At 41.8% G+C, this 25,025-nt stretch overlaps 1 protein-coding gene across 2 annotated transcripts in view; it reads left to right on the forward strand.

The window, feature by feature from the left end:
• The first annotated feature begins 374 nt into the window (after positions 1 to 374).
• Positions 375 to 25,025, forward strand: part of slc4a2b (solute carrier family 4 member 2b) — a 49,576-nt gene continuing 24,925 nt past the window's right edge. Inside the window, exons 1-4 of one of the 2 annotated variants that reach the window (XM_049013477.1) lie at positions 375 to 682; positions 8,828 to 9,002; positions 22,584 to 22,746; positions 24,231 to 24,466. In XM_049013477.1, coding sequence (XP_048869434.1) covers positions 8,943 to 9,002; positions 22,584 to 22,746; positions 24,231 to 24,466 — 459 coding nt within the window. In that variant the 5' untranslated portion in view covers positions 375 to 682; positions 8,828 to 8,942. The remainder of the gene's footprint in view (positions 683 to 8,827; positions 9,003 to 22,583; positions 22,747 to 24,230; positions 24,467 to 25,025) is intronic. The other variant, XM_049013485.1, reaches the window with a different exon arrangement.

The following is a 25,025-nucleotide window of genomic DNA, read 5'->3' on the forward strand; positions in this document are numbered from 1 at the left end:
CATTAATTCTTCTCATCCTGAGATTTAGGGTGTTGTTCCAAGCTTCTGATCATTATGATTCAGTTTCTTGCATCATATATTTTGACCATAAAATAACCGTATATCCATAAAAAATGTATCCATAAAAAAAGAAAGTTTTTTTTCTCTCATATAAGAAGTTTGAATGTCTTTTTGCATTTCTAGCTGACAGTGCAATAGGTTGTGGAATGCTCTACCTGAAAAAGGTGACTGTAATTGGTGGTTATGGCCTGGTATAGTACTCCATTGTGTGTGAAAGATTTCACTGATTCAGTGTCTCACTGTTGAGTCATGCATCAAGTCACATGGCAGCCTGTCAGACGGATAGGAGGAGGAAGCCCTGTAATTCAGTAAAGGAAGTCTTGAATTTACACTCGGCGCTCCAAGTGTGCCCAAGTACGGGGTGTTACCCAACAGGTTCTGAGTCTTCATAACCATCACAGAGAGCCGCACGCTTTCTAAATTTCTGTGGTTTCTCTCTCTCTCTCTCTCTCTCTCTCACACTCTCCCAGCTGCTGTCTCTCCTGCCGTCTCTCTCTCACTCCCTCTGTATCTCTCTTTTTCTTTCGCTCTGCCTCTCCACGTTTCCACGGCTCCCGTCACAGTGGAATTTCGCCTAGCACTATGATGTCAGCCCTAGACCTTCTGCTGTAAGCACTAAAAGGTAAGCCCTTCCTGGTGTCCATCCCCGTATCGGTCTGGAAATGCTCATGTAGCTCGTTTGCTTGTTTTTTACCGTGGACATCTGTTTCTGTTCGCTTTGTGGAATTTTTTTCCCCTCCTTTTCACAGGTGATACATCAGCAGAAACACTATGTTTTTTCACGTGTGATCTGTATGGCTTTTTGGCATTTTTTTGTTTGTTTGTTTGCTTTTCTACAAAACCTCTTCTGAAGTATTATTTCAGCAGGAAAGGGGAAGGGTCCAGCTTCTTTAGGGTTAAGGGCAGCCACTGAATCATACTGCCAGTGTAGCAGTTTCTGGATGGTTTCCTTAAAGGAACAAAAAAGAAAACTTGCAGTTTGCAGTACGTTTGCTTTGCGGCGCCCGGGCATGAGCGCACACTCGCTTAAACACACATGCATGCGCGTGCACGCACAGACCCCGCAAACACGCGGCGGGAGCAGGAATTCTCATTGAGCTAAGCGAGACCTTAACGGGCTTAGATTCTGCCTCCCTGTCAGAGACTGTAAAAGCGGTGGCTGGCAGCGGAGGCGCATTCCCACACCCCTCCTGGCTCTTTCTTGATAGTTATCCACTTCCTCAGGCAGCAATATTACTTGTAGTTTCACCGGTAAGAATGAACTGTACAGTGTTGCTGGTTAAGGAATCTGATAAAGGCTTTAGAGTATAACACTGTAGCCCTTAAGAAAGAAACCACTGAAAATCTCACCATTAATCAGTGTTAATCCTTTTATCAGTCTTCTTTCCAAGCAAGATATATTGTTATTGCTCTTTCCTTGCACTTCCCCGTTTTCATTCATGTTTTATTGAGGAGCCGATGTGCTTATATATGTCTCAGTTAAATTCTGTGATGTGTCTTAGAACATGAGGTGGATTCAGCTACACAGTTATGCCTTAATTCTTGGTGATTAAAATCTGAGGACGCAGTCTATCTCAGGCATCACCGGCTTGTTTTTCTTTTGATAATTTATGAAAAAAAAGCTGTTATTCCTGGCATTCTTTATTTGGTTTAATCAAAGTGAACAATATAAAGTTCCAATAATACAAGACTAAATTCGTTAAGTTACTTAAGTACGTGTGTTTGCTGATAATAAAAATGGTGGTCAGTGCATGCCCTCTGTGTGACACAAAATGACCAGCGTATATTAATTATGAATTAAAAGATGACATACACACACATAGACACGCGGTTACTTGAGGTAAGGTTTCCTGGGACACGACAGGACCAAAGGCAAAGCTAGCCACTCCATGGAGCGTCACCTATAGACGCGTGCAGCAGAGTAGTGGAGTTCGAGTTCTGTTGTGCTCAGCGGAGTTTGAAGGTGGGGAGAAGATGCAGGACCTGTCAGAGAAACTGCGTTTTTTTCAGATGCGTCAGGATGATATTACGCGTCACGTATCAAAGCAACTGCTATTCTTTTGCCATGCTGCTGTTGTGCGATGATGAGGGATGCTGTGTTGAGGGATGAAATACAAAGTTTTTAAAAAAGACTTGGAAAAAAATGGTCAATGCTAACTTGTAATTTGTCCGAGGCAAATGTAGGATTGCAGATTTACCCTCTGTGATGGACTCGCATCCCTATAAAAGTCACCAGTAGGTAATCCTGGGAAAATTTTTGATAGCGTGTAATTTGGATTTAAAACATCAGAACCCCAAGTATCTTGAGGAAGGGACACTTTCATAACGTTACTTTCTAAATGAAACTCTGAACCTGCAGGGTACATCTGTTTTTATTGGGCCTGGGCTGATACTCTATACATTTCAACTTCAGCCCATGCAGTTACAGTATATTGCAAATGCATTGCTAATCTCACACTGGTGACATTAAAGGAAACACAACGTATTTCCAGTCCATGTGATATGTTTATATAAATAGTTTCTTTTAGTTTACTACACAGTTATGCTATGAAAATGAATTATGATACTAAGCCTTGTTAAAATGCCTGCTCTTTAATTTAATTGCAGGTTATTTAAACTGCCATTAATGGGATTACTGAGTATTTTGTGGCGAATAACTAAGTCAGCTGGGCTGGTTTTGATTGCCCTTTGTTACCTGTTATTACCCATAAGTCTGTTAATCTATTTTTAATGACATTAAATGTCACTAGCAGAACGTGATGATGCGTTTACAGAATTGGTACTGCTTGTCGCTCATTTAGTCACGTGTGTTTTTTTCTTCTTCTTCGAATAAAGGCTATGCCATGCCAGGTGCCCACCACACTCGCCACCAGCTCCCTGGCATGCCAGCCAGGGGGAGCTAGGGAGCAGAATGCCCCTGCCATCCTCACTGAATCCTCCTGTCACGTGTCGCCTTCAGGGCCGCGCTTGGGCATATTCACAGGTGTATTGCTCGCCCTAGAGCTTCCCTGACTTGTCACCCTGAGTGCAGTAGAAAACACTCTTAAAGCTGTTACTCTTAAAGACTGTGTCTTTGTAGGACACTGTTAGTTTCTTCAGTGGGTAAGAAACAAAAATAATTTGTTGTTAAATTAGTGGTCAGCTATGCTGCTGGCTACCTCCTTCGTCTTTTGTGTGGTCTTTATGGTCTATACTCTCATTCTAGGATTTTTGTGTGGTAGGGCTGTAATTCATACAGAGGGGCCAGCCTTATCGTTAGCCAATGATATGTTCTGAACCCCGGTGGCTAATCAGCTTTTAACTGGGGCCAGTACTCCTGCGGCCCCGCCCCTGTACACACCAATCCTTAGAAAGAGGGCCACTCTCTTCATTTGTGACATTTCAGCATAAAATGATTCCTAGTATCACCACCATCATCTAAATTCTTAAAACTCTCTACCAAGCATCACAGCTAAGACAGTGATACTGAGAGCTATCAATCACTGTCTGCTTTGACATGTTTCCTATCGTTTGCATTTTGCGTCTGAGTTTCTGATTGGCCAAATCGACCAGTAACTGACAGCTGCCCCCTGTGGGTGTCGAAGGCTCAGTACTCAGCTGTCTTCATTCATTATATTACATGGTAGTATATGACTTGTACCCAGTTTGAATGGAAGATGCATTTTTATCGTAATAAGAAAATATTCAAGCTCTATAGTGAGTTTGACTTACATATGACTGTATAGCAACTTTCCATCTTCCTTCCACACCCAAACAGCAGAGGGTGAAAGAGGTTCATTTGAACGCCATGAAGTCACTGTTTGCCTACAAATGTTCTTTTCAGTCTGATAAGAAAACAGTCTTTGCCTACATGTCTTTGGCTTGCAAGAGCTTGATTTTGCTAGCTAGTGGAAGCCGTTGGGGATGAACGTTGGCGTTCAGCACGCCGCAAGGTGATAGAGTTTTAAAAAACGGAATTTAAGTTTGGAGAAAAATCATTCAGTAATTTGCCAGTTCGCTCGGGCAGCAAAAATATTGCTGTGACACAAACTAAGGCCTGTTTCATCTTCTGGCTCCATGGTGCGTCTCTGAGGCATAGGCCAGGAAAAATATTGGAAGTCTACTTATAACTTAACAGCAGAAGCAGTTTATGTCTGTTTAATCTTCCAGTGCTTAATGTGAATACAACATTTTATTAGGCAACTTAAACTCACAATAATAACACCTCTAGTATGTCACACTTTGGATATATCACAAACAGTGAACTTGTACATTTGCACTCGTGATAAAGGAGTTGTAAAGGAGTTTTCAAATCACGGCTCTCTTCATGCACAGAGGGATCAGCATTCTCTGGTGAAAGTGTAGCATATAATATACACTCAGTGACAAAAAAAGTTAAGCACCCAGACAGAGTGGTGGAAATGAAGTGAATCATGGTGAAAGGTCATGTGACTGTATCGCAATGATTTTAATATCAGATCAAATGGACAATGGAGTTAGCAGTATGGGCACACTGCTGGTTCTATGTGAGTATGATGTGCACCCCCCCCCCCCCGGGCCTGGATACATGCGGTGATACAGTGCGGAAGGGAGTCATACAGCCGTTATATCCTCTCCCGCAGCAAGTTGGCTCACAGCTGTTGTAACTGGCCCTCGAGATCCTGCACATTGGCACTGGGACTGAGTTGACGTCCAAGCTGATTCTACACATGTCTGATTAGGGAAAGATCGGGGGACCTGGCTGGCTACAGAAGGACCTCAACATGACGCAGGCAGTCCATAGACACTTGTGCTGTGTGGGGACGGGCATTGTCTTGTTGAAAGACTGTACCAGGGTGCTGTCTCAATCTGTCATTGTCACATCAGACCTTCAGTGACTAGTATAGCATAAGGTGCATATAAGGACACAAGTTTACAGGGTTTGCCTCCCACCTGTCAGAGTGCCAGTTTCTTATCTCATGGAATGTGCCCAATCCACGTTGCCAGCAGTTCAGGCCCACTTTGGGAGGTGTCCATGATCAGTACAATCAACTAAATACATATTATTCAGTGTTAGTGTTCCATCACCTATGCATATTTGACTGAAAAATCAGCGATTTTGACAGGACAGTTACAAGCAAATCCTTTGGGCCTTTAACTGCTCCATGTTATCATTTTATCTAAAGTGACATACAATTAAGAAAGTTGCTGGTCAATTGGGGGTTAAGAGTCTTGCTCAAGGGCCTGATGGTCACATCGCTCTTCTGATCCTGGGATTTTGAACCAGTGACCTTGCAATCACAGGTACAGTGTCCTAACACACTGAGCCACACACAGTTAATGTTCTTCTGAATGAGTTTTATGTGCAGTATCTCCTATAAGTATCTGTCCAAAAATGTTCTTACACAGTCTAACATTTCTGCACAGTTATGCAATGGCCGTGCTTGGTGGCAAGTCTGAACTTCCTCAAGAATGAGGATGTACGTCACTCCGGCTGGGGTGGGGAGGGGAGGGGGCACAACAGCAGCTCATATCTCTGCTTCTGTCCCATGTACCATGTACTCGCTTTTGAACGTATGACATCATCATACATTCCACAGCCACCTCGGTTTGTAAGAACATTTGGGCTCTGACTGAAGGGTCGGTCACTAGATACTTTACCATTCGCTTCCGTAAACTGCACACTGGCCGCAAGTATCACGTGTACCTCCATTCTCCGCTTCCTGGATGACATACACATTGCACCCAACCCCAGCTACTCATAGCTACTCATCGTTATTATGCAACTTCCCTCCGTGGCAGTTCTGTCATCACACTCCAAGTCCCTAGATACTGAAATATTTTTGTTGGACCCAGGATCCAAAAATAACAACAGAATGCAAATCTAATCTCCCAAAAGCTTGCTAAGGACTTACGTCCATTGCATCCAGCCACGTTTACAGCTGCCTTTCTTGTAATAACAGTGTGCTGCCACATTACAGCTGAAGAAATTTAGCCCTGTGTTCTGCACCAGGGCTAAATTTAGGTGCATAAAAAGCATTTTTTAGGTGTATCAAAATGCTTATGTCGTGATTAGACGCTGGGCTAGCAAAGGAGTTGGATAGCTCAGTTGGCTGGAGGTTGCTGTTGTCATGCTGGCTGACCCTGGATTCTAGCCTCAGCTAGTTCTTTACTTTGGAGCATAGGACTCGGGTAGGATGCCAGTTCAAATCCCTTGATCAGCAGTGTCATTCTAACTTTGGGCCCCTGAGCGAGGCCCCTAATCCCCAGTGGCTCCAGCGACTGGCTGACCCTGCCTCCTCTATTGTACAGCACTTTGGATAAAAGCAACTGCTAAATAAATTAAAATAGTATTTCAGAGGGGTCAGTACCACTGTTTGAATTAACTATCTTTGTCATTAAAAAGATTTTTTTAACCAATTATTGTTAAAAAAAAATTGCAACGTTATCTCTTTTCTCAACCCATGCACATCCTGCACACTGTGTGTCTAGAAATGTTGGCATGATGCTACCTTGATGTACGAGCCATCAAGAGTTTGTGGTGGTGACCCTGACCGGCTCTTAAAGGACACCTTGGAATGCCAGACTGGGTTAGCTTAGTGTTAGCTTAGGCTGGTACTCCATCAGGAGCCTGGAACTCCATCACCACGTACTAAGCTGTGCCAGAAACAAGCTGCAGGGTTCCATGCAGCAGGGCCATAGTGCTGTCCAGGTGCAACTTTTCACAGACTTTTGAACATGAATTTACTGGTCGTGTGTTCACTATGACGTTATTAGTCAGTCTAACAAACGTTCCGGTAATATACACAATACAGTAATAGTATATTTGTGCTGCTCTTGCTGCAGTCAGGTATGACTTTTCTCCTTGAAATTCACAGCAAACTCATTCTCATGTTTCCTGGATCCATGCCTATCTCTTGTGTGTTTTTATCAAAGTGCCTTCAATACACTGGGTGTTACTATCAAGTAAATGATAATTAGTGACCTTCCAGGCAAAACTGGAAAACCTTCCTAATGTTAGATGGTATGGGCTGAGGCATGAGCCAAGAGAATGGCCTTTGTTATGAGGGAGGTTTTTCTGCAGGGACTAGCTGTGGAATAGCTGTGGAATATGTGGCAACCCTTTACTTAAAGCAGTCATGTATCATGCACAAATGTATAAATACCTTCATAATGTAGCACATTAAATTAGTATAACAATGAAAGTAGAATAAAATCATAACGAACTGGAGAATAATCAAATTATATAAAGCCTCAGTACATATTTTACATTGAATGCTGTGAAATCCCGCAAACTTATCTTCAGCCGTAAGCAAATGTTAGGTGAAACATAGCCTAAGTGAATCAGCTCAAAATGTTTACAATTATGCAATGTTGACGCCACCGGTCACAGCGATGTTGAAAACACTGTCACACTCCTCCCTACGGGGCTGATGGCTCTGTGTTGACGAGCATGAGTGAGGTGCATCTCAGGCGTTTCTACACTTGGAGTTCAGGTCACAACTTGTCGCGTGACTCAGCTGTGTGGCATGAAGGGGGTGGCCTGACTTTGCCTGTAGAGTTCTGTCAGGCACAGCAAAAGTCCTTTGCGATGGACGCACAGGGGACGGGACACCTTGGATGGGATGCTGGTCCAGTCAAAAGCACGTGAAAAAACACTATTGCCAATTATTGCATGTTATTGACCTCAGGAGAAAAGTCACGGAGAACTGCAGGGATTTGAAGCCAGAAGCCTGAAATTTAAGGCTACTGTTTGGGTCCTGCAGTGAAAGTGTACATGTTCTAATGCAGCAAGCACCAGCACACGTGTCCATTGATATAACTGTGCAGTGAGGACACTGGTTTTCCCCAACAAAGCCTACATTAGCCATCAAATATGTCTACAGAACATGCTTTCAAAAAAGTAATTTATGCATGCTCTTTCTACTCAGCATGTTTTTCTGATATATATATATATATCAGAAAAACATGCTGAGTAGAAAGAGCATGCATAAATTACTTTTTTGAAAATTACTTTTTTGATATATATATATTGCTGGAGTCAAAAGTACTAAATTTAGCTAAATCAGTACGAGCCTCTTAGATCAGGGTTCCCCAGTTCCAGTCACGGAGGGGCAGTGTGCAACACAGTTCACAAATTTCCTGCTCAAATATACCTTCTAAACCTGGCAGTTAACTGATCGAGCCGAACAAGGTGTGTTTCTTCAGGATGAAATCTGAAAACTGTATTGCGGACTGGGCCCCCCAGGAGCGTAATTGGGGAACCCTGCTCTACATGATGATGTTCTCAACTTCTGGAATGTTTTTTGTGATTTTTGAACCATTCTCTAGAAGAATCTGCCCCAAACTTTCTCTTTGGATAATAAGGATCTGACTGTGTTTCACTGAAATGTAAACTTTCCAGGCTGATAGGCATCGACAAGCTTTCTTTCCCAGAGGTCTTCAGGAATTTCTGCTGAGGGTTGGTACCACACAGTCAGCCCAAATCAGGCCCGATGTTTACAGAAGTCATTCAAACAACCGTCCCTAAATAACCTTCATTTCAGCTGGGTTAACTGGGGAGATATTAATGTTTACATCTGATTGTTAGAATTTTAATTAGCTTGTGCAGAAAACAAAAACAGAGCAACATTCCATGTTGTTTTCTCCCTTATTTGTGAAAGTGGGCAGTAGGTGCTGAAGGCCGTATAGATACTGTCCTGTTAAAATATCATTATAGTTCCCAGCTATTTTCAGTATCTCTGCTTTATATACTGCGGCCTGTGATTTATCCTGGTATGTTTCTTATGATCTTTGTTACCATCTTCAGGTTATGCTGCCCAAAAGCTCCCCACTGAGTCCAAGCGAGAAAGAAAAGGGTTAAACTCAGACCGGCCAGACCCCATCTGTCGCGCCTTGCTGCCCCGCAAAGACACAGAAGAGCCATGAGCGAGTCCCCGGTTTCCAGCTTCGTGGTAGAAGCCATGGCAGCCGTCGCCCGCTCTGTAAGTGCTGCTGCTACCAATGCAGGACCTCCTCTGGGGTCACCTGATGAGTGCTAACCAATGAGTGGCCGGGCAAAACTTTCATCATTCTTTGCCTGCCTGAACATCCTGACACCCCTCCTCTCCTGCAGGAGTCCTGCAAATTGACATCATTGGCATGACGTTTTAATGCGTTTTCTTTAATGCATCCCCCCCCTCATCCCAATCAGCAAATTTTATCAGTGGCAATCCCCTCACCCTCTCCCAGGAGATAAACTTTTGGTGGAATCTCCGTACAACATAACCCACAGTTACACTACCTGTTAGGCCAACTTTGCTCTGTAATCTGATGCTGTCTGTCTGCTTGTATGGAGTGGCCCTAGAACATTAACAAATCATTACATGCATTAGTACCAACCTACAAAATAATGACAGGAACATAGCAGATTCCTGAGGAATTACTTATAGTAAATTGATTTAATGTGTAATAAAGTGATATTGGCCTCTGAGCATTTGAATACATCTGGAAAAGCTTTAAATCACTCATGTCCCTCCTTACAGTAATTCATGCCTGCAGTGGCACTTGGCTGACATTTGAAATATGACAGAACCTGTCAGCTCAGACAGACCCTTAGGCAGCACTTTGCTTTGTGTTACATCATAAATTTAGTAAATCCCATTCTTTACGATTCAAACCGATGATTTACTAAAATTTTCATTTAAACATTTAAAATACAAATATCTTCTGAAATATTTTTGCTCTGCAGTAGACTGAGAAAATGTATTAATGGTAAATATTTTGATAGCACTTCATTTGAAGCTGTCATCTACAATGCATTATAGATACCTTCGTAATGTATTATAATGGTCAGTATAAGACTTAATAAAGCATTACAGCATCTTCTGTTTGCAATCATAAGGCATTATAGTGTTGATTATAAGATTTCATAAGCTCCAATGAAGCTTGCATCTATAATGCACTATAGGTAACCTTAAAAATGCTATATAATGGTCAGTATAGGCCTCATGCTTTGTACTGCATTAAGAAGGTATTTATAGTGCAGTATAGATGTGAGCTTCATAGAGCATTCATAATGCATAATAAACAAGCCTATAATATGTTATGCCTTTTTATAAAGTTATAGCTGTGTTTATAATACTTTATTAATGTATATTCATGCATTATGAAGGTATCTATATTGCATTATAATGACTTCTTTAAGTGTTACCAAATAATTATAGCCATGTTTATAGAGCTTTTATGACTGTATTATAATGTATTATGAATGTGTTTACATGTAATTATAAACATGGCCTTCATAGTATTACAAATATTTTAAAAATAGTATTCATTCTGTTTACACTCAAAACTTTGATTTATGTGATATATAAAGATATAAAAATATAGTGCTTGGTTTTAATGAACAGTTAATTAATAACTAGCAGTATTGTTTTTAAGTACACCTCATTCTTTTATACTGGTGTGTGACAGAAGACAAACAGCCCGAGGTCAAGGTGTTGTACAAGGTCAGGTACACTAGATGTTCACATCAGACAAACACAATAACATGTCAAAGGTATCAGAAAATGTTTTACTTAAGGACTATATCTAAATACGTGTAGGTATATTTGTATTTTTGATGTTTTATTGTGGTTATAGTGTTATATTATATTTCTGTTTTTTCCGTCATACATCTGACATGATGTGGTCCTGACAGACTTGTAGAGATGAGCTTGATTTGTGGTGTGTGAGCTTATCCCCCGGTTGGCAAGGTGCTGGCAGTGGCAGGGGTGCAGGAAGCATGGGGGATGGGGGGGCAGTGTCCTCCACAATATTTAATTTGGCTTCATCATTCCCATAATAAGTTAAGTTGTGCCCGCCCTGCCCATCGCAGACGTTCTCCTATGGCATCGGGCAGGGGCCCTTGACTCTGTACTGCTAATGTAATTTGGCCCTCAGGGGGAAATAATTGGGGAACCGTGATGATCAAGATCATATTTCATCAAGCCCATGAGAGACGGAGGCTCTGCTGTTGCAGGTGTTTCACTGTGGCATGACTGCTGTGTTTCTGCGTTGTTCCTTCTGAAAAGCAGCCCTGACTTCCCTGACAGTGTAAATATGTGGGACGCGCAGACAGAGGACAGGGCACACGTTTGATCTCTGAGCGCAGAGTGAGACTTACTATCATTCTGTGGAACAGTAGCACTGATCCAAAACTGGCCAGTATCCCTGTAATAAACAGCCAGGCAGCTGCAACACTACAACTGTCAAGCACGAAAACTATAGTTAACAATCAATCGGTTATATAACACTGTGACATAATAATGTTAATACATTTCACAATGTAGCGTACTTTTGATACTGTTTTTATTATAACGTGTATAATTCCATTCATTTCGGAAGCTTTCATTCCCAGCATTCATTTCTTTGTACTTCTTGATGAAGAGCCACAACCATGTTGCAATCATAAGAAAATTAAGTGAGTCAGTGAAAAAATGCTAGTGTTGCAATTATGTTGCATTTATGTTTGTGTGTTTCGGCCTAGTATTGTGTAACTTTCTACTGGATAACTTTAACATAACCAGGTTTATTTCTATCTCCCATTCCAGCTGCCATTAGTAACAAGAACCCAAAATATTGGTTCAAACTGTTCCTTTGAAAGTTTGCCAAGGGGGCTACCAGATTTACGTTATAAACTGGACATATATTCTTATATTATAATCTGGATTTATATTAAGATTATAGTATTATGTTGAGGTACATGTACAGAACTGACAGGCCATTTTCCCAGTGCGTCAATGGGGCTGTGGGCCGGCCAAATGAATAATGGGGCATCACCTCAGTTGGTCACATCACTCCAGTTGGCAACATCAAATTTTGTAGTATGCATGCTATGCCTGTCAAAAGTCCAGGGATAACTTCTAATCCCAGTCCAGCCCTGAGTTCAATCCAATGTTAATCAATTGCATAATTACAATATTATTAATATTACAATAATGAAGTAATAAAATTCCTTTCTTGCTCACTGTCCCCTGAAGCTCATGCAGCTCTGTTATAAATGTATTATAAATGTATTTATGGACCCTATTCATTAGGTTGGCCAGCATTTCCCTTTAACTGCGGAGTGGCTGCTGATGGCGACACACAGAGAAATGCGATGTCGGTTACAGGAACCTGTGGCTTATTTTACTCCCATGGAGGTTAATAATTACCCCATCAGGAGCTCAGCTTTGTGTAGCTGAGGAGCACAAACTCACCACCGTGTGGTACAGTGTGATAAAACTTGTTATTTTGATGTAGGGCACATAAGGGAAAATTGAATTCTTCTATTTTGCTTGGTTACTTATGGTTATGGTTAGGGCTGGGTAGGGGTTAAGGTCGTCATAGTTAGCATTAGCATTTTTCCCATAGAAGTGAATGAGCGGTCCCCATAAGGATAGGTATACCCGACTCTGTGTGTGTGTGTGTGTGGGTTAGGTTTATGTTATATTGTGGGGACCAAGTGTTCCCCAACAATGTGATAAAAACCTGTTATTTTAACATTGTTATTTTGTTTACATTTTTACATGTTTACATTGTTACATTGTTATTTTGACCATTTTTCAGATGGGGGTGTACGTTTGCGTTCCTCGGGGTGGTTGTGTGAACGCAGACGTGCCAGTCAGTTGCTGGTAAAGAAGTGCTGATATCGTGAAAATGGCTGAAACCTTCTTACCATCATGGGGAACTCCTTTGGCCACATGGGAATTCACAGGAGGATTTAGAACTGAGTTTTGTTAAGTATCAGGAGAAAACTGCTTATTATGATTATGAACCGGACTTTTGGTTCCTCAGTGTACAGCAGATCAATTATCGGCTATTTCAACATTGTATCCGTCTGAATGGAAGTGGGTCTCTGGCTTGGACTTGTACATTGGAAAGGTGGGCATGTGGTCAGGATAATGCAGGGCAGATCAGCAGCATCGAACAAGGTTAAGAGGTCAGGCTTACAAATAAACTTTGGCCCTGTGCGGGTAAGCAGCTGTTATTGGAGGGCTTGATTTCTCAGCTGAGAATGACATAGTTAATCTTTAATATGACCACTAAGCTTGTGGGTAATAATTCCTTATTAATTAATAAACCATTTAATGCTTCTGATGACTTTACAGGTGAATAATCATTAAAATAACCTTAAGTATAGAAAAAAGAACCAGACCAGTGCCAGAACCAGACATTCATGTAAGCAGACATTCTTTGAGACAAACCGCACTACAATATCCCAACAGGATAATCAGTTCTCCCACATTCCCGCAATGGTCCGTGCTTTGTCTGTTGTTAAGAATGACCAAATTAATACCTGTGGCGTTAATTTGTACCTTTGAAGCTGTTTTTGTCATTCACACCAGCTCTGAACTGACAACTTTTCCCCTTCCTGTGTAGGATTAAAAAGGAGTGACAAGTGACCAGGCAATTCTACATTATGAGAAAAGAAGCACTTTAGGAACTTTAACTAAGAAGTCACCTGCTGAGTGCTGGCTGGGTGGATTAAGGCTGTGATTATTCTAAAGTGTCTTTTCCGCTGAATCTCATATTACACGGCTAACTGTATGTCTGCGTCTGAGCCTCTGATTTTTATCACGAAAGCCCTCGGCCAGCAGGCTGTCATGCATAGTTGAGGTTGCAGAAAACAAAGGAAGCTCATGTCATTTCTATCATCTTCAACCTCAGTTTCCTGTAACTTCCTCCCTTTTAGGATGTCTTTAACTAAGTTGGCTGCCCATTATATACCAAATACTGCCTTTTATTGCTCAAAAGAGACTTAAAGAAAGGAAACACTGTAGTTAAATTTCACTTTAATTTCAGTTTGATGACATTTATCTCAGTTTACAAACTGTGCCTGATATCATGCCTCATGACCATCCAAGAGTAGCCAAGACACTATAATCCCGACTCCTGTCTGAGCCTGGGGTGTGTGCTGATGATCAGAATGTTATTTATAATGATAGAACCTGACGGAAAATCGACAGCTGCAATCTAAGCAATCAGTGACAAATTACAGCCCAAAAGTTGCTTTTCTTTCTGTATTTACGTAGCACCCTGTTACATGGGTAAAATCGGTGTACCTTTTAGTGTTTTCTCATTTATTATTTCCTGATGAATGTAGCTTTATTTTCATTGACGATACAACACAATGAGATTCCATGTGGCAGCAATCTGGGAGTGGGGACTCTGAGTCATACATGAGGGCAAGGTGGGAAAGAGCTCAACTCAAATACACGTTAATTACAAAAAATCAATAAACATCATAGTATCATTTTCGCAGTCTTTTACAAAAAAAACAACATACACAAGATTTTAAATGAGATTTCAGTGAGTCACAGAAGAAATTTACGTTTTAGGTAGATATATGATCAGCAGAGATAATGTGCTGGGATACTTGCAGATACAAATAAAGTGAGGGCTCTCCCTGCAGAGATTTATTTTTTAGATCCATTTGAGCCCACTTTGGTATTTTCAAAGATAATTTCTCAGAAGAGAACTCTGAGAATTGCAGCAGTAAGGAGTAAATCTTTTTGTTTGCAATGATCATATTTCTCTCTCGGAAAAATAGGAAACCTGTGACCCTGACCAGCGTGTGATTAAAGGATGGATGGATGGTGGATGGATGGATGGATGGATAAATAAAAGAGGGAATGCCAGTATACATGGCCTGATCTAGATTTAGGCAGATTAGGAACTAGGGCCTAGGGTCCAATCGGCATGAGGGGGCCTAACAAAATACCACAGCCCCCACCCCTCCAGTCAGCAAAATTACTGCAGTTCAATATATTTTCATTATTAAGAACTGAGAAAAGAGGAACTGAAAATACATTTATTTCCAGTTTGGTGACAGACTTAAAGAGGCCGTCAGTCCATTGTTGCATATGTATTTTAACTTCATTGCCGTTAAATTGACTTTCATGGACCAGCAGAATTATCAAATCAGGAATTACTTTGCAGCATTCAGCAGTGTTTTACATGTCCGTTCGTAATTAATTGCAGAGGTCAAAGTAAAAAGTAGAGTTTTTGTAAACAAAATCCCTAACAAATGGAGCATTTGTAAGTTTTAATTACATACACTCTCTGTTGGAGTAAATTAATGTTTACTGAACAGCCATAACATTAAGCCTGATATAGTGTAGGACCCCCTCAAGTCACCAAAACAGCTCGGACTTGTAATGTTGAAGCATGGACTCCACAAGATCTCTGAAGGTGCCCTGGGATATCTGGCACCAAAATGTTACCAGCAGTTACAAGTCCTGTAAGTTGTGACTTATTTGTCCAGCACATCCCACAGATGCTTCATTGGATTGAGATCAGAATCAAAATTCAAAAACTTGCATCACATTGCAGATGACTGCCTTAGATAAAGAATTTGATCTTTTTGAGAGGGAACAAAAACTCCTGTGGTTATAACCATAATTCTGTGTTTCCACCCTGCCTCATTAACTTCATAGCAGCTATAAACTACAAATCTGCTTGATGTGTGCATTAAAAATACAAAGAGAATAGTGATTCTTAATCAGTCCCCATGGGGAAATGGGCTCATTGCATATCCCATTTTGCTCTCCGTGAGACACACAGATGAGTGCAGGCCTGGTAGGAAGAGCACAGGTTCACTCAGTGTCTGAGATTCCTGAAGCAATTGGGGTTAGGAGCCTTACTCCCATTTTAGGAATCGATCTGCTGGCCCTGGGATTTGAACTGGTGACCTTCTGCTCAGGGGCAGTCTGAAACCGCTAAGCCAAACGCCACCTCTAAGAATGAGCCTCAGAGGGGAATGACAGTGACCTTATTCTGTTTCTATCTGACATCTTTATGCTGTAAACACTCTCAGCATCCTGATATATATAGGCGTGGTGCAGCAGAAGCATCTGCTCATAAAGTGCTGGGCAAGTAAGCTGTCTCAGCACTGCAGTGATTTTTTGGGTTGAAAGTCAGCCAGCCTGTGCAAGCCCTTCACTCAAAGGAAGACTGTTCAGAAAGTTATTGAACTTCGTTTTTCTTTCCATAAGGCCAGATTAGGTTGACAAAAAATTTCGTTCTCTGTAGAAAATGCTCCCGTGATGCGCATTGAGCTCCTGAGTGTGAAGATGCAGCATGCCGTTCGTTTTGTTTTGTTAATGGCCTGCAGGCCGTTGTGATTGATGTTCCCCGTAAAGGCCTGCCTTCACATGCTAATCAGAGCTGTATTACAGGCATAGCCTTACATGGCTCTTTTATCTTCTTTTATCGCACATCTGATTGGCACTTCGAAGAATTTACTTTCCTGACTATGTCTTGTAGAGGCAAGCCACCTGTATGCATTTTTATGTGTTCTTGTCCATGAACGTTACTTTGATTGGCTGCCAAGTCATGTATATATAATGGCAGAGGACCAATGGCAGCCTCTAAATAAAAATGTATCTTTCCAGAGTGCTCTGCCTTTGCCTACCATGACTGGGATGTTTAATCTAGGAAGATTATGGTTCTGCGGTTGTTTTAATAATATGATCATTGCAAGACCTATAGGACAGATGTCCACCCACAGCAATGTTTGTTCTTCATTGTCACAGTGGGAAGCTGTGTCTAAAAAGTTCTCTTTTTTGCAATCGCTGCTGACTGGTCAAATCATAGCTGCGTCTAGGTAAGAGGAAGAGAAACTCAGCCTTGAGACAGGAGACTGGCAGGAGGAAACAAGAACAAAAGACAACCACTCTGACTTCCGCACAAGAGAAAAGGATCCCAGCAGGGAGTGTCGGAGGGTTGTGAGATTAGGCACCAAGGTCGGGGAGCATTTTCGGAGGCAGCAAAGAACTAGAACCCATTGTAATGTGATTGTAAATGAGGGGCATGTGACGTGAAGCAGTGGGTTTAGGGAGGGGGGGTGGGAGGGGAGATCTGGGAAGTGTTGGGAGTGGTGATGGGAATGATGAGTGAGTCATGAATGGACACCAGTGCGGACGTTGGGTCCATGTTCGCCTATGGGGAATCAACCCTGACTTCTTTCCAAAGGAAGGCTTTATAAAATGAGGAAGACTGGGGCCAAGCGCTCTGCTGTCAGCGAGATGCTGAGTGATTCTGAGGACGTCATACTGATTCAGCATGAAGGGTTCATACTGAGCGGTGACTGTTTGCTCTGTATGAATCTGGCCCTGTTCTCATCATGACAGTTTTGAAGTAATGGTCATTTTTTTAAATTTGCTATGTGTTATTATTTATATTTACAGTATTGCAAAATGATTTCAACAACTTTAACTTTAGCTTTAATATTCACACTTATGTTTATTTAGCAGATGCTTTTGTCCAAAGTGACATTCAAGTGTGGCAGATAGCACATTACAAACACATGGCTGTCAAGACGTCAGCTAGGCGTAGGTGTGGCTAGGCTCAGCTTCCCATGAATGTCCAGATACAGGTGTGATTAGCATCAGTGCAAGAGCTACACAATGCCTTCCAAACAGAGCAAGAACCTAATAAGATTACTAATCAAATCAATAAAGTACACAGAACATTCAGGGAACACAGTATCACTTTTAATTGGATACCTAAAATGTTAATTCAGTATATGTCTTAATAAATCAAAAAACCGGTGAAGTTTCTTATTTAAAATAAGCTAGTGAAATATTTCAAGATAAAATCTAATGGAAACCATCCTACTTTTTTATCTTTACATGTGTCATTAATGTTTGGTCCATTCCAAGGCAGATGAATGGTTCCCCAGGAAAGGCTGTGTGTCAGTAGAGCCTGCACTGTGCCCCCTACAGAGCAGGAGATTCGGTATATACACATAGTTAGCAATGTGCGTCATTCATTTTATGTAGCCCTTTAAGGGGAATCCCCCCCCCCCCCGATCCTGGAGTGCCCTTGCTTGTCCTCACCACGGAAGCTAACAGGGGGCACTCATTATTTTACCGTGCTGTAATCGCACCTTCGCATGCTAGGCGAGGGGAGAGATAGCGCGCTGATAAGGGCGTAATGCAGCAAGGTCAAAGGGACACGGGGAGAGGGCTGACCCCTTCTGTGGTTTTAAACTGGTGCCGAGGGCGAGAGCGGGACAGAGCAGCCACTTAGACCCCGGCACCACGCAGGTCCGTCTCAGCACAACTGCTAACCGCTGACACCCCCATGAGCTTGGTAAGTCCACCGGAGGGCGTCGGGTTAACACGACACAGTAGAGCAGGACAGGGAGCCAAGGTAATTAGCTGCTCAGTTAAGCACATTTTAATTGGCCCAGCTGAATTGTAAGAAGTATGTTAGATGGAGATACTGTGCACTGGCACTCTACAAGGGCATTTGGCCTATTCAGTGGCTTCATCGGCGACCCCCTTGCTATACTTTCTGGCCCACATCACTTCAAGGAAGCCCTCAGTACTTGAAATGAATGGTCAAGGTGATAGTGCTGAAGGACCTGCATCTCTCAAAGGTTCCTGGTCAAAGCCTGAGTAAGAAGCCTGCCGTTGCACCATTTAGTGCAATATCCTGAAAACCTTGGGAAATAATATTCAGCTACATCAATGAGTATGAATCTTGAAAATATGATGACTAGTCACTGATTGCCGTTTGCAGTTGTATCCCTGGCAGCCCAGGCTCACCTTATCCCTTAACTGATCATGCAGCTGTGGAAGATTGACATGTGAATAGCTTTCTGACCTGTAGCAGTTCTTTCTTATTGTATTTCCTGTTCTGATACAATTTACTTTGGTAGAAGATCATTGCAATAGTTAATTATAGTATTATATTATTTTGTTAAAGCTTGCAGCGATGCATTCATATGAAGTGTTGCATGTATATTGTGGAATCGAGATACACTGAATGTTTTCCTGGTTCACAGTGGATCCAGCTACTTGAGGCTTGTCGTTTACACTTGATTCCAATACCAAATTTTTGTCACCTCTCTGCTATTCCATCTCACATCTGTGTGAGGTCTAGTAGTTGACCGCGAAGCGCCCTAAGACAAGGAATAAAATACTATGTTCCAATGTTTCTGAATCTATTTGCTTTGTTGACCAGGGCATCTACTTTTGTGTGTGTGTGTGTAATGTGTGGGTTTCATCTCTTGTCTGATCGTTTGTCCTGCCTCATATTGTGCCTGTCACATGTGCACCCAGCAGCGCGATAAGTTTCTTAACAGGCATGTGTGTCCAGGAGAAGGTTGATCTCGATCCCCAGAAAAAGCAGAAACTTCACGCCAATGACCTTTCTTGTTAGCAGATTCACAATTCAGTCTTCACGTGAAATCTCTTGTTATCTGTGCTGGAGGTAAAAATGAAAGGTCAGCAGAGGTCATATTATTATCTGAATTCTGACCAACTAGCAATATGCAAATAGCAGCCACCAGATAACGTTAAAGTACTTAGCAATGATTCCTGGGTTAAATTGCTTCCTTTTAAAGTCACACGTGCTCTTGAAAAACAAACAGCAGATGTGATGACATTGCCGTCACCACACCTTGAGTGTTTGGTGGTGATTTAGACCACTTAGGTCTCTTTGTCAAAATCAGAGATCAAACTCAAGCTCCAAAGCGTTGTATTATACTGGTGGCATGTTGTCCAGCAGACAGGGGTCGGTGTCTCTGTCTGGGAGGTTTGAATCCTACTGTTAGCAGAGTAATCACATTACCGCTGGGTCCTTTTGCAAGACCCTTATCCCCAACTGCTCCAGTAGTGCCAGACGCTGGCTGACCCTGTGCTCTGACCCCAAAACTATGTCTTTCATGAAGCATGACATGGGGTATGTGAAACCTGTAGAACTCCAATGTACCTTGGACATATGGCAAATAAATAAATTACCTTATATACTTTTTTGACAGATTTAAAATCACAGGGAAAACAGTGCTGAGGTACATATTAGGTTATAGGGGACCTGTAGCTAATTATTGACACCTTTTTCTTGATGATTAATTTTCCTCATAGGAACTCAGTCAGATTGGCAGGTACCCATTTCGGAGAGACTCCTGCACAAACAGCCTGGGCTACATCTGCATGTATGACTTTTTGTTCCGTGTAACTTACAGTTCCTGACAGCGGAGGCATGTTCCGGAGCATTCAGTCAAGGGCCTGGTATTGGGTCACCATTCTTTTGTTAGGGTTTAACTACCATTAGATGATTGCGATCTGCCCAAACCTGTTCAGAAAGTGGGGTGTTATGAGGTCAAAAAGAGAGTTTCTTCTTAAGTAAACATCTACTGTGTGTGTTTCAGAGCTGTTTGTATTCAGCAGTTTTGTGCTTTAATCTTGTAGGATAAGCTTAAGTGTAGCTGAAAGTTAACTGGTGGGTTTGGCTGCACTGCGAACGTGCGTGTTTTTAAAAAAATAGGATACATCTGTTTAGCTAATATGTCCTTTATCTCAAATGAAAGTGGAAAAATTGTGAAAATATGACCTCAGGCTCCTGGTAGAAAGAATCACTAGCTGGATGCTATTTTCCACGTAAACATTTCAGGGTTGTGGCCAAATGAGTCCTTACAAGGCATTTGAAGGACTTTTATCAGGAGCAAAATTTAAATAGGATTAGTAAGTCATTGAACAAACATTAATGTTCCTTTTTATAAAGTCTAGCTAACCTACAGCTAGCCTTGAGTGAAAGACCGCTTTAAACATCTGAGAACGAGGTGTCCTGTTGTACTTTTGTGTTTACGGAGCTGGGTGGAGCAGTGTGATGGAATACTTCATAGCCTTACCTCGAGATGCAAGCTGAAACATTAGATGGTAATGGGATTATGTAGCCGTAAACAGTATCATTGTTATATTTGTTGTGGTAGGCATAGCTGTTCCACTTGAGTGATTAAGCTATAAACAGATGGTGACAATTATGGTAGTTGTATGTTTCCTGCTTTTGTAAAGGTACTCTGAAAATGTCTTAGGCAGCCAAATAAAATGATGTTTAATAGAGTGTCATCTTGATGTAAAACTATGGCACAACAGTAACTATCCATTGCACCTATGTATCTTTGACTCCACCACTAGCACATCTTATTTGTGTTATCTATGCCTAATTGACTTTTTAAACTAATTTAACTGATTGATTAACTGAGCTGGTGGTGACATTTACTGAGTAGATGAAATGGCCGACATGTGCAGCGTTCTTTCAGCCCTCCAAGAAGATATCAGTAACGTTTTGAAGATGAGAAAAAAAATCCTGTCACTTTTCATTGTTCCTCTTAATTTGCATGTGTTAAATTGTATTTTGTTGTTCTGAGCAAACACTTACTACCCGAATAAATAACATCAAAACATTTTCTTTGACTGCCTAAGACTTTTGCACAAGATGGGATATGTGAAAAGAATGATTCCAACCTACTTGTTCAAGCAGCAAATAAAGCATCATTTTCATTTCATAAGTTCTGAATGTCCAGCGGTTATGGTCTGTAGTTTGTGAATTGTGTGGCTTCAGCTATAAGAGTGTGCCATACAGTGGTAACCATGGTGATATTAGCTGTGCCTTAAACAGGATGGAGGGGGTCAGCCAGTGAAGTATAGCAGACAGCCTGGAGTTGATTATTACCAGCAGATTCTGTGTCACCTTCAGAATGGGCATGGAAGTTCTGCAGTGCCTTATGTTGTATTCCTGAAGGAATTTGTCTGTTTCTTTTACTATATATAATCACTATTTATTTATGTAAATTCAGAGGGTACATAAAGCTGTAGCTATTGGTGCAGTCTTTCACATTTAATTGGAGAGCAGTTCACAAACACGGGCATGTGCATACTAATCACTTATAGGCTTTACCAATAGCAAGACTTCCCTCTGGTGGTCAATATTTGTTACTTGCGGGTTCAACATGTGAATCAATGAATCTAAAATTACATTTAATGCCCCAGTTTCACTGGCTAGCTGATTTAAACATGTTGAATTCATTGTACATGTATAAGTGAGCTACTGAAGCAGGGCCCTACATTTCTATACTGTCTGTATCTGCAATGGTGACATCAGTACATCGGTAGAACAAAATAAGTCACAAGTACATGAGCTACAGTGTTGAGTCTATAACATGCAAAACTGAATTCTCTGACATGTTCTCAAATGTAACTTTTAATGTAAGATTATCAAATAGTAACAGCATCTACCAAATTATACAACTTTCACATTTTTATTACAATTCACAATTAATATAAACATTCTGCTCTGTTTTATATGTATTGTTTTGATGGACATATGAAATGAAATGTTATTTCAGTTGATTGTTCAATTGATTGTTACAACCTATTTTTAGCAATGACCTGTGATGCAACACATGCAACCCCCCCCCCAAACATCATTTTCTTTAATTTCACATAACCTCACATGTCATGTTTATCATATTTATTTTCCCATTGTCTATACATCCCCTTTGTAGAAGTCAGACTCTCCTCTGTGCCTGAGTGCTTTGTTTGTCACCTGGCTATGAACTGAGTTTGATTTAAATATCCCTTATCCTGGGTATCAGTGTTACATTGTTCTTTAGGAAGCTCCAAATATTACATCTGTCTGTCAATATCCTCTCATCTCCCCCCACCTCAGGGTTTAATACATTGGCCAGGCCTTATTCATGTCAATAATTTATCCCACAGTTTGACAGCTGTGACCCATGTAACCAATCGGTCTCCCTGCCCCATCCACAGCCAGAGTCATCGACTCCACCCCCCCTTAATGTTCACCAGGAGGAGGATGAGGAAGGGGACCTGAACAAAGCCCTGGGGGTAGAGTGTTTCCAGCAGATTCTGCACACAGTTCCCAGCGTCCCAGATGAGCATCGTCGATTCTACAGTGAGGAAGACTTTCAGTGTGAGTTCAGTGATTCTATTTGACGCTGATGTGGTGTTTGGGAATCTCCAAAATAGCAAACAAATCCTGCTGGTCAATTGTCACTGGTGAATTTCAAAAGCCTTTTCTATGATTTAATGCATTCCTGCAGCAGGCTGCAAATGATGCATCGAGGAGTCCGGCCAGTAGAGGCACTCTTCCCAAGTCACATGCCCTAGATCAGGGGTAGGGAACCTGATCCATGGAGAGCCGGTGTGGGTGCGGGTTTTTGGGATGGCGTCTCAATCAGCCAATAACAGTGGATTCCAAGGACTGGAGTTGAGAATCGCTGCTTTATTATTGGCTGACTGAGAGGTCATCCCAAAAACCCACACCGGCTCTCCATGGATCAGGTTCCCTACCCTTGCCCTAGATGTTGTCCAAATCTGTCCTATGTGTTGCACCAGTTAGAGGCAGGAGTTACACAGTTATGGATGACAAAAACTGGCACAGTGGACAATAGTATTAGCTGACCACTGAGGAAAATCCACCAACATACTTGTCTGATACCTGTAAATAACCAGTCTCCAGCAGTGGACGGGGCATTGATCTTTCAGCAGGGCAAAATCCTCCACACTGAGATTTTCAAAGTGTGCAAACAGCAACTGGCTTGGCGAGCAAAATGAGGAATTCCTGAAGTTTCTTGAAATCAAGTTGTTCTTTAGAAAGTGAATCCAGGAAAAGCCCCCAGTCAGCCTTTCAGGGATTTTTTTTAGACACCAGACAGGGAAAGTTACTGAAACATGGTTCAGGAAGAATATTGCATTATTAATTTTAAAACTGTGGTGCCACATGTGTATTTAGCTATTTGACCGATGCTCTGGGGCTGTGTGCATCGCAGTACCACCTGTTGTGTTGTGCAATGGATCAGACTGACTCGAAACAATAGAATCAATTTTAATGGATTGATTGTGCGATTATTGGCTGATTCTCAGTGTAGCCTAATTTACTGCATGCAGATTCAAACTGATTGCTTGCATCATTTTAATGGTGGCCATGGAGTTACAGTTTTCCAGTATGGTAAATGCTATAGGAAGTTATTGTGTTGCATACAGGGTCAGACCAACCCTTTTTGGAACCATAAGGATAATCTGATTTACCTAATTGAATAGCAAATTACCGAAACTCACTCAGTCCATGGGATGATTTTTTGAGAAAGATTTGAGAAATTTAACAGAAGTTTTTTGTTGGATTATATGAGGGCTGAGTGAGTTTGGTCCCCAGTACTGTAGCACATGACGAGGGAGCCTGACTTTAGGTCATTGGCAGTCTAATCTCAAAACCAGCAACAAATGGACTACGATTTGCAGATTGGTTCTTCAGTTGTCATTTGTCACCTTCCTTCCAATTTTGTCAGGCAAATCAGATGGGGGCCCTCTGGTGGCCACTGTGGCATAGTGAGCCACTTAGGTGCTTATGACAGTAATCGATTGTACTTCAAAAGCTCTTTTTCCATTTCTCCTCAGACCACCGTCATTCCTCACACCATATCCATCATCCGCTGGCCAGGCTGCCCTCCGATGGACGAAAGAAGAAGAGCAGCAAGAAGAAAAAGAGTGAGGGCCACAAAAGTAGTAGTTCCGGGGCCCCTACCATCGAAGAGGGGGAGGAGGAGGATGAAGAGCGCCCCCTTGAGAGAGATGGCCAAGCGGCTGTGCCTACTGCCAGCGCAGTCTCTGACAGCCTGACCGAGAGAGTGCAGGTAACAGAACCACCAGACTCTGCGGAGGTCTCAGATGTGACAGGTGATGCGTCAGCCATGCAGCTTTCAAATGGCCATTCTCACCAGTGATCTGTTGTAGACACAGAAACCCACTGGGCACTTCAGTCTGAGGCCATAATCATATACTCTCCATACATTAATGATATCCGTCCATCCATCTCTGTGGGAGGCATGAAGAATGTTCAGAATAGATTTAATACAAACTGACCATGAAACATGTTGTGTGTGTGAAGCCTGCACTGTAACTTGTTCTCCTCATTTACATTTAATAAGGACGTGTAACTGCTTTTGTTACCGAGGGTGAATCTCAATACCAAAAACACAAAGATTGTACATGTGGTCTTGGCAAGACCGGTCTTGCTACCTTGCTACCTCCAAGAACGATTTTACAAGATCACGAGGACAGAGAACGCAAAAATAGTGGGTTGAGACAGATGTGTACTTGTGTACTTGCTGCTCCACATATTACCCCAGCCATAATTTTAACTTTTATTGTGGTGTATGATAAAAAGCACATAATTGAAATGTCCAGTATAAA

Source organism: Brienomyrus brachyistius, chromosome 1 (assembly GCF_023856365.1).
Source record: "Brienomyrus brachyistius isolate T26 chromosome 1, BBRACH_0.4, whole genome shotgun sequence".
Taxonomy (NCBI): Eukaryota; Metazoa; Chordata; class Actinopteri; order Osteoglossiformes; family Mormyridae; genus Brienomyrus; species Brienomyrus brachyistius.